Source organism: Mustela nigripes, chromosome 1 (assembly GCF_022355385.1).
Source record: "Mustela nigripes isolate SB6536 chromosome 1, MUSNIG.SB6536, whole genome shotgun sequence".
NCBI lineage: Eukaryota > Metazoa > Chordata > Mammalia > Carnivora > Mustelidae > Mustela > Mustela nigripes.
This window is the reverse complement of record NC_081557.1, coordinates 5,557,664-5,570,679: the sequence shown is the minus strand read 5'-3', so window position 1 is coordinate 5,570,679 and position 13,016 is coordinate 5,557,664. Positions and strand designations below refer to the sequence as shown.

Genomic DNA, 13,016 nt, shown 5'->3' with positions numbered 1-13,016 from the left:
ACAATTCAGCAGCTTTTAGTACCTTCACAAAGTGGTGCAGTCCTCACCATGATCTGTTCCAGAACATTCTTATCACCCCCAGAGGAAACTCCATACCCATTAGCAGTCACCTGACCCCAGCCCCCTGCCCTTAGCCCCTGGCCCCCACTCATCTGCCTCTGCCTCTATCCCACAGCACTTTCTTTCCGTCACTTTGACCCACCTTCGGGATCCAGCAACTTCGTGAGCCCCAGCTCCTTCTCAGCCAGATTGAAAGCATTTTGCAGGTTATAATGTGCATTGCATTTCTTCAGAGACTCAAAATCCAGCAGATCCGGCCTACAAGGGGAGGGGATAGAGAAGGTATCAAGAGCACGTGAGCCCCTAAAGAGGAAAAGTGAAGCCACCCCTGTCTTTATCCCTGCCACCAACTCCATTTTGTCCCGAACCAGGCACCCCAAGCCCACACCCACTGCTCCCACCCGCCCTGGCTCCCACCACTGCCCTCTGTGCAGCGTGGTGCCCCCACATCCCAGCTCTCGTCTGAACGTTCACCCCTCGTCACTGCCGGGTAGCCCATCTCATGGTCCGTGTGGGCGTGTGCGCGCCCGAGGGCCATGAGCCCGTCCGGCCGCCCGGCAGGCTCGCCGACCCCAGCCCCTCACCGGTGCTTGTGCACAATGGCGTTGAAGGCCAGCCCGTCCCTCCAGCTGGTCGTGAAGTTGTGCACGTTGACATTGGGATACCTATAAATGGAGACCGGGAAGAACAGTGAGTAGGGCCTAGCCCCGGTCTGTGACTCAAGGATGGATCCCCAGCTCGTGGCTCCGGGAGCCCATCCCTCCTTTACCGCACAGCCTCGGTGCGGCCAACCCTCCAAGGCCACGGTCCCTGGGCAGCCTCACCCCGCCGTCTTCATCTGGCACCACAGCAGCAGGGCGTCCTTGGCCGACTTCTTCTCCTTGTTGTCTTCTGTTTCCACACTGATGTCTTGGATCTAAGAAGGAAAGAAGGGAACGCCTCAGTCCCCCAACAGGGGCTCCTGGAGTTATCGGAGATACTCGGAGATACACAGCAGGAAACTGCTCTTTGTAGACTCCTGGAAGAAGGGTGCCGGGATGGAGCCGGAGGACTTTTCCTCCTGGGATAATGACCACAAAACATCAGTTCAAAAGGATTTGAGGCAGCAGGATGGGGTCGGAAGTCAGAAGAGTGGAAGGGCCTCAAAGTGAAGGATGCTGGCTCCTTGGAGTGGGGAGTGGCGAGGGGGCGAGTGAGAGCGCTGCCTGGGAGCTGGGTTTCCAAGGGGGCACCGATGGAGCTCTGCTCCAGGCTGGGAGGAGCGCCAGGGAGTGAGGGGACCACCGGGAGAACTGCGATGGTACGGGGACACTGGCCTGCCTATGCTCAGAGCATAAGAAGCAACAGGGTGACTGTTCTAGAGAGGCAAGCAGAGTTGGAAGCAGACAAGTGGACCAATGACCAGGCCCCAGGTAGAGTTCTCAAACTCTCAGGGGTGAAGGTTGGTCCAGTTTGTACAATCTCCCGTCCCTTGTGGACCAACATGTGGTCCTACCACATGTGGCCAGTGAACAGACCAGGCCACGGGGGACCTGCCACAGAAGTCTGACAACACCCACACTGGTCTCTACCCCGTGGGAGGGGGAGGCTGTCTGGGTCTGGGGCTTGGATAGCGCAGCAACCTCAAACACTCTATGAAGTTCTAGACCCTGCGTGTTTTCGTCAGTCCCGCTGTGGACTGGCAGTGCCCGACGGCGGTACGGCACCGATGTGTGACGTCCACTCTGCGAGACGCTGTGCCGGGCTACCTGGAACCGAAGGATGATGGTCCAGACCAGCCCAAGGGTCAGACGGTGGTTTCCATCCACAATGTCGTGGGAGCCCATGTTTTCCAAGTGCACTTTCTGCTCCTTCAGGAACTGGAGGGCCTTGTCCACGTTCTCCAGGCAGTGGATCCGCATGCGGCCTTTGGTGGGCTTTGGCTGTGAAGGGACAGGGGACACAACAACATGGGACTGTGGGGCTCCTCCTCTTTCCCTCTTAGCCTTCTCAGGGCCCTGCTCTACGCACCTTCCCCGGGACCCCCGTTGGAAACGCGGGTACAGCCCCCAAGCCTGGGCCCAAGTTCAGGAGCCAAAGTGCAGTTTCCAGAAGTGGCCTGGGCAGATTAAGATTCCCAAGGGAATTAATTGCACCCAGAGTGGGTGGGAAAAGAAAAGTTTTCAATGGGGCCACTGTTCCTGTCTCCGTGAAGCAATGCTCTTATTTAATCCAGGTGGCAAAGCCTCTCAAAACAAAACCATCTTCTGAGCAGAGGGCAGCCAACTGCTTCCCGCTCTGCACCGTCACTCTTCAAAGGGCGACACCCAGCTTGTCCCCCTGACCACTGTTTCTTGGGCTCCCTCCTCCCTCTGTGACCACAGCTCACCAGTGTCTCTCCCGATAGCACCTCGAGGAGCCTCAGGAGGTTACGTCCATCCCGGAGGTCACTGTACAGGTCTCCTACCCGGCATGTCACCCGGGCCAGGTGCGAGTTCACCCACTTGGTGAAGGTTTTCTTCTGCACAGCTTCTCGCTCATCTGTGGTGGCAACAAGGGGTCATTTCTGTCCTTCAAGTACAGTGCACCTGCTTCTAAACACCAGCTGTCGGGGTTGGGGGGCTGGGGGGTGCTTGAGGACCCAGAAGTGAGGTCTAGGCAGGAAAACGCCTGAGACAAAATCCCTGACTTAAAAAGCAGGGAATAAAGAAATTGGGATGAGCTCATAGGGTAAAAAAGAGAAATGAGCAAACAGGCTTTGAGAAGAAAGGAGGAAAGAAATTAGAAGCAGTGAGACATGCGAGGAAGGGCTGGGATCTGGGATCAGGGCTGTCCTATAACAGTGGAGAGACACTGTTATCATCATCAGTCTTGCTGTCCTCATCTGTTAAATGGGCATACTGCTTGACTTTCCACTTCAACCCGTGACTGTTGACGAAATGAGACAATGTACATCAGCTGCCCCGCACACATGATGCCTGCTCCTTGATGAGTTACAGTTATCCGGGCATGATCTAACCCGAAGGAGACCCAGAGCTCTCGGAAGCAGCAGGAGGCGTGGCCATTCTCTTTGCTGGCGGACAGGGCGTAGACTTAAATGACACCAGCAGCTCTTCCAAGTGGTCATTAGAAGGACAAGACATTACAGAGGCTCTAGCCTCCTGAGTCAGCTTGTTCTTCTGGGATAATTTAAAGAAAAGATGGGGCTCCTCTACTTCTGGGGTAGGTTCGTTCAGTTCAGGGCTACAGTGGGATCCAGTCCTGGGACAGCAACATCCCAACTCTAAGACAGAAAACAATCTTGAATGTTGGGAATAAGGAAATCGCTGAGCCCAGGACACACAGGGGGGATAAAACAGGCAGAGTTGGGTGCCGATCTCAAAGAAGGTGAGGAAATGCCTTGTTGCCTGGCCCACAGGACAGGCTGCTGATGAAGCATGCTTTCTAGGTTCCACAGGAACATTTAACATTTTAGACGTTATAAACGACAAAGTGAGGGAAGAGGGTCTGGCCACTCGGATTTCTGCCTGTTTCCCCCACAGGAGCCCAGTGCGAGGACCCAATCCAAGGGGCTGGGGCCTGAAGAGTCACTTTTGTTTCCCTTCTCAGCCCCAGCATCTCAGAAACCGAAAAGACCCATCCCTGAATTTCACATTCCTGTGCACCTCACCCATAAAACATAACGACACACCCACGTCTATTCCTGTCTCTCTTACCTCCAAGCCCAGTACCTAAGCCAGCCTCCTCCGGGTCCTAACAACTACACCGGCAGGCCCCTGCTCTGTGGGCCGCCTTTCAGGGTCTCCAGGCCCTGCCTGAGCCCAGCACTGCCCAGAGCACCGGCCATGGCTGGAGGCGTGAAGATGGCCCTGATGCCAGGCACACTGGGGTGAGGCCATTCTGGCCTACAGGTAGAAAAAGAGAGGAAGACCAAATCCGTAGCAGCTAGGAGAAAACTGGGCAAAGCCAAGGCCCAGAGATAAAGCATCACTTTACAAGGTGTCCACAACATCCGCAGGCACCCCCCCAGACTCAGTGGTCCTGGAAATACACTGAAATATCGGTGCCAGAATGAACACAGGCCTGCCCGTCTGCACCAACTCCCTTTGACACACTCCCTGGTTTACACACACACACACACACACACACACACACACACAGCTCCAGACCGGGGGTGACCGCTGTCTCTCCTAACAGCCATCCCAGCAGGTGCTTCTCCAAACCCTTAGCGGGGACGGGGACAGCGGACCGGCTCGGTGCTGACGCGGACGCTCCCACCACGCTCACGTCCCTTCTTCCAGGGGGGCCCAAGCCTTTCCCGACTCTGCGGGCGCCCATGGGTTGGGTCCCTCGTAGTCCGTCCCCGCGCACACGGTCTCGCCGGCTTTGCTCGGGCCCCTCCGTCCCGGGGCCCCTGGGCGCGGCCGCTCACCTTGAAGCTGCTTGAAGCGGCCTTCCAGCACGCTGGCGTACTGCGCCGGGTTGATGAAGGCGGCCGGCGACAGCAGGAGGCCCCCCGGGCTCTGAGCCCCCTCCACGGCCTCATAGTAGAAGTCGCCCGCGCCGTTGAGGCCGGGCTCGTGCGCCCCGCTCACCCCGTTCCCATTCATGCCGCCCGCTGCCTCTCACGCGGCCCGGGGCCCGCCGTCCATGCCCTGCCCGCGCCGCGCGCCACGGCTCCGCTCCGCGCCTCCCCCCTGCCCCACCGCAGCGCGGGGTCCCGAGCGCCCGGGCTCCCGGCGGGGGACGTGTCGCGGAGCGGCGGGAAGCCGAGCGCCGGCCGTCTGAGCGCCCGAGCTCCGGGGCCCGTGGGCAGAGCACACCTGGCTGCGGCGAGGGGAGACCGAGGCGGCTCCCGACAAACAGGTCGGACGGTGCCGGGGGAGGGGCGGGAGGCGGGGCGCGGCTCGCGGCGGCGGCGGGCCCGGCCCTGCGCGGCGAACAGGGAACCGCCGGCGCCGTGCGGACCGGCCCCCCGCCCCCCCTCCCCGCCCCGGGCCCCAGCAGCTCAGCGCGGGTCCCCGAAGCAAACTCCTGCCTCTCGAAGGTCTGCAGGTGGGACAAGGATGGTCCCCTCTTGGGGTGACTGTAGGAGGTCCCCCCTTCAGGACCTGAGCTCTGGTCCTCAGCTCGTAGGGCAGAGAGAGAGAAATCCCTGGAGAGGTGAAACCAGCTCCGTAGGTGCGGGGCACTCCGCTGGGCGGTTGCTTAAGTTCTCTGATCTGTGAAATTGGTGTTCCGGTCTTCCCCACTTGTTTGTCACCGCCTCCGGTTCCCGACCCTTCCCTGGCGGGAGGCTCACCAAGCCCTCCTCAACCAGGCCATCCCGGGCCCCCAGTGCATCCTGCTGCTGGGACGTCGGCCAGATTCTCTTCCCATCTCTCCCTGGGCTTCAGCTCATGGCCCTTACAGGCTACTCTCCGTCTCTCCTGTCTTCATTCATTATTTCTCTGACGCCTGCTGGTGCGAGGGGCCGTGCTAGGTGAAGCCCACACAGGAGAGCCCGGTTTGGTGGTGGAGAAATGACAGCTCAAAGTGGCATGTGTCACTTGGGCTACAAACATGGGACAGTCCTGGGTGGCATGTGGCATGTGCACAGACATCATGACCCCAAAACCGGGGTACCAGGGAAACTTCTCCTCAAAGAGGTGACATTGTCCACAACCCACTGTTCTGTCTTCTCTTGTCTGCAGAAACACTGAAATGAGTATTTCACAAGCCAGCTTGAGACTCAGCCAGAAGGGCAGAGACGTCGGGGAGAAAATACACGATAGGGCTTCCCAGACCTAAAGCCACCACGCAAGGGTCCTGGGATGCTGTGCTGCCGGAGAGGAATTACCTGGAGAGCTTTTTAAAAAATCCTCATTTCTGGACCATATATGGGTCCAACGATCCTAATTCAGTGCATCTAGGAGGGGGCTTCGGGATGTGTATTTGTAAAACTGTCCCTGGGTGAGCCTATAAAAAGTGCTGCCCGGTTTGGGAACCACCCCCTCAGTGTCTCCCTTCTCCCAGGAGGCCACCACCCACTCATGCTGGGGACTCTGCCTGCGATGGCGGGGCGTGGCTGTGGCTTCCTCCCAGGGCATGGGGCTGGGAGGCCAGCAGGTCGGTGGAGGAGATGAGGGTGGGCCGGAGGAGGGAAGCCAGACGGGGTGGGTGGCCTTAGGGTGTGTGGGTGACTCAGCCCCACGCCAGCCAGCCGCTGACGGTGTCAGGTGGCAGCTGCACTCTTGTTGCCATGACAACTCCTCCCGGAACGCAGGGAGGCCCGTCAGACGGGTTTGTTTGTGCTCAGCGGAGCTGAGGGAAGAGCCCAGGCCGTAGGGGAGGGCAGAGGAAGAGGCGGGTTGAGAACAAACCCGGGAGAATGGGCGGCTGCAGAAACCGGCGGCGGGTGGAGGGAACCTGCTTCAGGGAACAGGTAGACGAAATAATGGGAGGAACAGGAGGCAGGTGGAAGGAACAGGTGGGGAAGGAAGGGGGAGGGTCATGGACTGGGAGAGATAACAGGTGTGACAGGTGACAGGGAAAACCAAGGAAGGCCCAACGAGGGGATGAAAGGTAAGGGACAGATGGGTGGACATGGCAGGACTAAATGCCAGAGAGTTAAAGACCATGACTCAGGGGCAGAGGGGAACAGAGCTGTGTCCTGTGCTTGGGGAAGGGAAGATGGGGAACATTTTGGACTGTATGAAGTTTGTTCTTGGAACTGCAGTTGGGGACCAGGGGCTTGACGGGGTAATCCGGATCAGCTGGCAGCTTAGAAAGAAAGTTGGTCTTCCTGTGACAGTGGAGGACTCTGCCTGACTAGTTTCTCTCCCCAGCCTCCTCAGCATCTCCCCTGGCCCTCCCCTGACCTCACCTGCCAGGGCCTTAATGCGGGACCTCTCAAAGAGGCGGGCTGAGCTGCTGTCATTGTCCCAGTCCGAGTCGGGCAGGTCCCAGCGGTTGTTGATGTCGCTGTACTGGCCCTGGATCTCCAAGCTGTCGAAGTCTGTGGGTGACAGGGTGCTGCTCATGGTGGTAGGTGGCCGCCTGCTCCTGCAAGGGGGAACGTGGCTGGTGAGGGGCATCTCAGGACCACTGCGCCCACTACTCACCATGTCCTTCTCTTCTCTTGCCCTAGATCTTCTCCACTCTCCTGAGGGCCAAAGGCTGTGGTTGGTTTCTCTTGTCAATGGAGATCAGCCCCTAGTGGGAGAGGGGAAGCCACAGTGGGGAAGCAGAGGGACAGGAACCCAAGAGATGAACATGGAGGGGGACAGGAAGGCAAGAGTATCTCAGAGTGCTGTGGCAGAGAAAACAGGCTCCAGGGAGGGACAGTGGGTGAAGCTGGAGACTGAAAATGACGATGGCTAACAGCATGGCTCGGGAGGGCAGTGCACAAACCAGGGTAGCACAGGAAGCAGACGTAGGACCCCAGTCTAAACTGGAGTTCTTCCATTTCGTGGTTCCACAAACTGCTCGGAGGTCCCACTCCACATAAGACGACCTCTTATACCCAGTACGTGATCTGAGATGAAAAGACCCTAATCCTGCTCTCCAGCTGAGATGGATTTAGAATACACCAGGAAGCCTGTGATGCACTCTTAGGTAAGTAGAGACAAAGTGCCCAAGAGTTCAGAGGAGGACACGGTATGGTTCTCTCCCCCTTTGTTTCCTTTTGTTTGCTACAGGGAATACCTGACAGGTGCTAGGTAAATGTCAGCTGTGAGACGTGGCCCTGCTATGTACATGTGTCACCTCACCACAACCCTTACGGGGCAAGGGTTCATGGTCATCCCCACTCATAGAGGAAGCTGCACGGTCAAAGTTAAGTCATGGTTCAAGGTCACACAGCTGGAAGGAGCAGAGCTGGGTTCCAGAGAGAGGTTCTTTCTGACTTTGGGGAACAAGCTCCCAATCATAACACTTACATGTTCCTCGAGCATCCTGGAGTCCTTTGGAGCTCCCTGGGAAGCATCAGCAGCTGGGGCTCCCTTCAAGGGCCCAGGCTAGGGAAATTAGGACCACATATGCTTGCCAGCACTACTCATGGGTCTACGTTATGCAAACTCTGTCCTCCTCAAAACGAACAAAGGAGATTCAGATTAGCTGCTCGGGATTTAAAAAACCCTCTACTGTCCAGTTTCTTGTATATTTCAGCATTCAGCAGCCGTTCAAGGGAATGGAGGGGGCTGGGTCTGCATTTCTCATTTTCCTAGTACTTTTCAAACATGAAGACATTTTAACCCTTAACACCACTTCCTAGGGTGAAGGCTATGATATTGGCAGTCTCTGGTTCCGGGAGGGTGGACAGGAGGACCTCGTGTGTAGTTTGGGGGAAAGGAGAAGGGATGGGTGGTGAGTTGTGGGTGGGTAGGGAGGTGTGTTCCCCTGGGCACGCAAAAGCAGAACTTGGCTTCTGTCATTAACTGGTTCCATGAAGCTGAACCTGACCCTGACCCACAGGGAGCCAGGACTGTCTGCCCCTCCCCTTTCTCTCAAAGAGAAATCAGGCACAAGGATTTCCCTGGGAGTAGCATTAATGAGGTGTGAGGGAGCTAAGGTCTAAGGCTCCTAGACTGGGTTTTGCATTCCCTGTAATAGGGAAAAGAGCTTAATTTCCACTAGCTGGGACACCTTGCTCCTTTAAAATTCATCATTTCTCTTAATACCCAACAGAGTCTTTGAATTTGCTCTGTAAATATTTATATAAAAATAAATTCTAGGGCAGAATTGAGTCACCCTGAGCAAAGAGTGCTGTGGGCAAGGTGTGACCTAAACTAGAGTCACCTAACGCTGGCAGGCACTGAACAGGGAAGGAGCTTAAGCCCCGAACTGGTACCAATTCCATTTTTCTCAGCCATTCAGGTCCAGGCTTCCTTGCCAGTAGCCATGCTCACACTTAGCTCTGGGATTGACATTTCCAGCACTCACATGCTCTCTACATAGACCTCCCCACAAAAGTCCTACACACATACAATGCCCTTCAGCCTTCTGTTTCCATAACCCTTTTTCCTTTTATCAAGAGTCACAGAACCTACTAAAGCCAGCCCCCAGGCCTATGGCCAATAAACTGTTTAAAAAGGACTAATTTGGGGGGTACTTGGCTGGCTCATTCAGAAGAGCATGTGACTCTTGATCTCGGGGTCATGAGTTCGAGCCCCACATTGGGTATAGAGATTACTTAAACAAGTAAAACTAAAAGATAACAAAAACAAACAAACAAAATACACAACTGAGTTTGGATTCCTTTAGGTGGGCCTGGCACTTTCCAGTTCTCTACAGACCCCACCATTCCCTCTCTCCTTCCCAGCCATGTCACATATATATTTTTTTTAGATTTTATTTATTTATTTGATGACAGAGATCACAAGTAGGCAGAGAGGCAGGCAGAGAGAGAGGAGGAAGCAGGCTCCCTGCTAAGCAGAGGGCCTGATATGGGGCTCGATCCCAGGGCCCTGGGATCATGACCTGAGCTGAAGGCAGAGGTTTTAACCCACTAAGTCACCCAGGCACCCCCATGTCACATATTTTTGTCACCTCTGGGGCCCCGAAGACCTCGAGATTCTTAAATCTTCCTTTATATCTTAGTACTACCAAAGAGCAGACCCTTAAAGAGATAGACTGACTCTGTCTCCAAACCACTGTGTGTCCTTGGGGCCCCATAACCTGCACAAAACTCAAACATGTATTACTCTGGATTCCTTTTGGTGATCCAACCTGGTCCTCCCGTAGTGGGACCCAGGCGTGGGATCCAGACCTCCCAGTGAGGTCTGGCTGTTAGAGCCTCTCCATGGAATCCTATCATTTTGCAGAGAAAGTATGGATTTGGAATCTCCCCTCCTCCCAAAGAAAAATTCAGCTACTTAAATGCTCCTTTGGCCAAGTCAAATTTTGACACACATGCTTTGTGTCCTGAGTTCCCAGGGATGCCGTCAGATAGATAAGAACCAGGATGGCACCGGTGTCCTTCGATTACGGATCTCTCTAGGGCCACATGTTGGGATTCCAAGGAGTTGGTTCCCACGGACTTGCATGTGAATAGTGCTCTCTGGTGTTGTTCAGTGCTATTGCCTCTGAGGTTTGGCTGACAAGCATTTGCGCTCTGCAGTCCCTGGCCTTTGGGACAATACTTGGTGTTCTCTGTCCCCTGCTGCCATCTCTAGATTCCTACAGTTCTCTACGGAGTTTCTTTACATAGATCCTGCTCCGAGTTCTTTATTGAGTACATCACTCCTCACCTAGGATCTGGGTCTCCATACTCACATCTGCTTAGTCTGCTTGTCCACCAGACTCATGACCCCTGAGTGTCTGTATGCTGAAGAATCCTCATTCTCCTCATGGATTCCCAAACTCCGGCAACAGGATGGCACGGCAGCTAATCCAGATTACAGTTCCACCGGCACCTTATTCTTAGCCACTGACCTCGAGGCCAGGCCCAAGTAGCTTACATTGTTCATGCTAGAATAAAGCCAACTCCCACCAGCTGCAAGCCTGGGGGTCCTGCTGGATTCTCCACCGGCTGCTGCTGGATTCAGCTGCGGGCGGATCCTCAAGGGCAGCTGTCCCACTTCCCCTTTCCTCCCGTTTCAGCTGGCATGCACGCTCGAAATCCTATCCCCTGGCTATATAGCCTGTCTTGTACCCTAATTCCTCCTCTGGCCACATATTGCTCCTGATTAAGTCTTTGCCTCCCTCAGAGACAGTTGATGGTTCTCTCCTCTGAGATCCCACAGCACATGGGAGAGAAGCTATTACTGCCCCCGTCACATTGTATTACTCTTGCTTGTTTATGAGCCTCTCTGCGCGCTCCATTTTTAACCCATGGAGGCAAGGGCTGCGTCTTATTCATGTTTGTCTTTTCCCAGCCTGGTACAAGAGGCATTCAGGAAAGAAATAGTGAATGACTCGACCGTAACTCTTTTTTCTTCTTTCTTTCTTTCTTTTTTTTTTTTTTTTGCCAGCCAATTAATGTCTTTCTTAGAGCTGGAGAAAGACACAAGGAAAGAATAAAAATAGGAATGGAGGAGACCCTCTGTCGAAGTACGCTCAGGGTTAAACTCTATAGTTCAGGATGAGGGATTCTCCAACTTGCATGAATTACAATGACCTGGAGGCTATTAAAACACAGACCACTGGGCCCTGACCTGAGGGCCCCCTTGTCCCCTTCCTCCCTTACCACCACCACAAGGTTTCTGATTCAGTAGATCTGGGGTGAGGCCCAGGAGCCTGCTTTTCCTCCTTGTTCCCAGAGGACACTAAAGACCTGATTTGAGGGTACCCTTGTCCAAAGATGAGGAGCGATAGAATTGGCTAGGGGAGCTATGAGGACTGAAGAGACACCAAGTTTCAGGGGTGAGGGTGATCCGAGGTTAACTTCTGGGTGGGTTAACTCAGGCTCTATCCAATGCTAAACTCAAAATGTAACTTCTCTGAGAAACTTCAAGACCCACAAAGAACCAGAAGGGTCAGGCGATGAGAGAGGAAATGAAGACAGAGTGAACTCTGGATCTAATGAGACAAATAGAGCGGAGGCCCGGACACAGGCGAATCACAGATGTGCGGCAGAAGGACGAGATGGCTGGAGATGCTATGGGCGGTGGGGGGGAGGAGAGTTGACCAAATGACAGCAGGGTGAGTAACAGATGAGAAGAAATGGGGACCTTGGCCAAATAAAAATCTTAGACTCAAAGTCTGAGTGGACCGGCAGAGACATAAAAGGAAAAAGGGATTACAAATAAACTCAGGGCTCCTAGGAGGGCCAAAGAAAACGCACTCAGGGCAATCAGAGACCCTTGCAGAGAAAAACATCCTAACCCATTTCCCTCAAGGCTGTATTCCTGGTGAAACGCAGGGACTCTCCTCCACGGAACTTAAGGACCAGGCTGAAGAGTGGCACTGAATTGTTGTTTGATCCTCTCTGGAATCCTCCACTCAAGGCAGAATTATTCAGACTAATTTTCACTCCCTTGCTATGCCCCTCCCCCAAGCCTGCACCGGCTGGGTTACATCAGTTTCTCCAAGGGACAAACCTAAGATCCATAATAACTTTTTCCTCTCTAAACCTTTCCTCTTCCGAATTGACCAAGAGCTTGGTCCAGCACCCGACGCATATTTGGAACTCACTCTGCCCCTTCCACCTTCAAGGAAAACTGGTTCGTGGATACCCTGCCCGTGCCTGCCTGAACCGACCCGCTCGCCAGCGCTGGAACCGTGGCGGCTCGAGGGAGAGGAGGAGGGCGGCGGAGAAGCAACCCGCGGAGACAACATGCAGCAGGTTAGGAAAGGGACAAGCCCGCGGCGCAGCCGAGCGTGCAACGCCACGGGGTCAGTGGGGTGAAGTCGTCCCGCGCCAGAGTGGACAGTAAATGCCCACCGTGGTGCTGGAGTTGGAACACCCCAGCGCGGAGGCCTTGCGGGGTAGTTGTGTGCGGGGCGGACTCTAAGCCGTCCGGATGTCCCGGCCACAGAAACACCTTCCGCCGCTCCTTCCCCACCGGCCGAAGGGGGCTGCATGCTCCCTCTGCCAGCGTTCTGGTCCCCACGGCCAGCCGTGTCCCCTCTCACACACAGTCAGGAAGCATAAAGGGGCGCATGGGGATAGCTACCAAAGAGGCTTAGGAGGAGCCCCCCCCCCCCCCCCGGCTCCCGAGGGAAGCCCCCAGCAAGCTCCGGAGAGGGAGCCGGGCGTCCGCACACGCCGGGCACAGACGACGGCAGAGCGTGTCCGCAGCACCTGGATCAGCGCCGGCGGTCGGCGGAGGAGCGGCGGCCACCGGCACAGCCGGCGCTGTCACACACGCTCCGAGCACAGCCGGCCCGAGCCCTCAACGCGTTTGTCAGCCGCAACTCTTGCAAGACTCTTCGCTCCGCTCCGGAAAGGTCCGCGTCCCCCACGCCTCGACCCTCACCCCCGGTACCTGGGTGGCTGGCACATGACTCTCCATCCTGTCCCCCGGACCCGGCGGGAGCGAGGGCCAGGCGCCGCA

The 13,016-nt window shown here is 55.7% G+C and overlaps 1 protein-coding gene and 1 long non-coding RNA gene across 3 annotated transcripts in view; one reads left to right on the top strand and one right to left on the bottom strand.

The window, feature by feature from the left end:
• SPTBN2 (spectrin beta, non-erythrocytic 2) overlaps positions 1–13,016 on the bottom strand; it is a 37,553-nt gene that overhangs the window by 23,180 nt on the left and 1,357 nt on the right. The window contains exons 2-7 of one of the 2 annotated variants that reach the window (XM_059400449.1): positions 6,905–7,083; positions 2,429–2,580; positions 1,809–1,982; positions 885–976; positions 645–725; positions 203–318 (exon numbers count right to left, since the gene is read on the bottom strand). In XM_059400449.1, the coding sequence (XP_059256432.1) occupies positions 203–318; positions 645–725; positions 885–976; positions 1,809–1,982; positions 2,429–2,580; positions 6,905–7,061 (772 nt within the window). In that variant the 5' untranslated portion in view covers positions 7,062–7,083. Of the gene's footprint in view, positions 1–202; positions 319–644; positions 726–884; positions 977–1,808; positions 1,983–2,428; positions 2,581–4,471; positions 4,728–6,904; positions 7,084–13,016 lie in introns of those variants that run through there. The other variant, XM_059400441.1, reaches the window with a different exon arrangement.
• Positions 6,332–13,016, top strand: part of LOC132018101 (uncharacterized) — a 10,281-nt gene continuing 3,596 nt past the window's right edge. The window contains exons 1-3 of the long non-coding RNA XR_009404451.1: positions 6,332–6,463; positions 7,548–7,635; positions 12,175–12,304. This is a non-coding gene — a long non-coding RNA (uncharacterized LOC132018101). The remainder of the gene's footprint in view (positions 6,464–7,547; positions 7,636–12,174; positions 12,305–13,016) is intronic.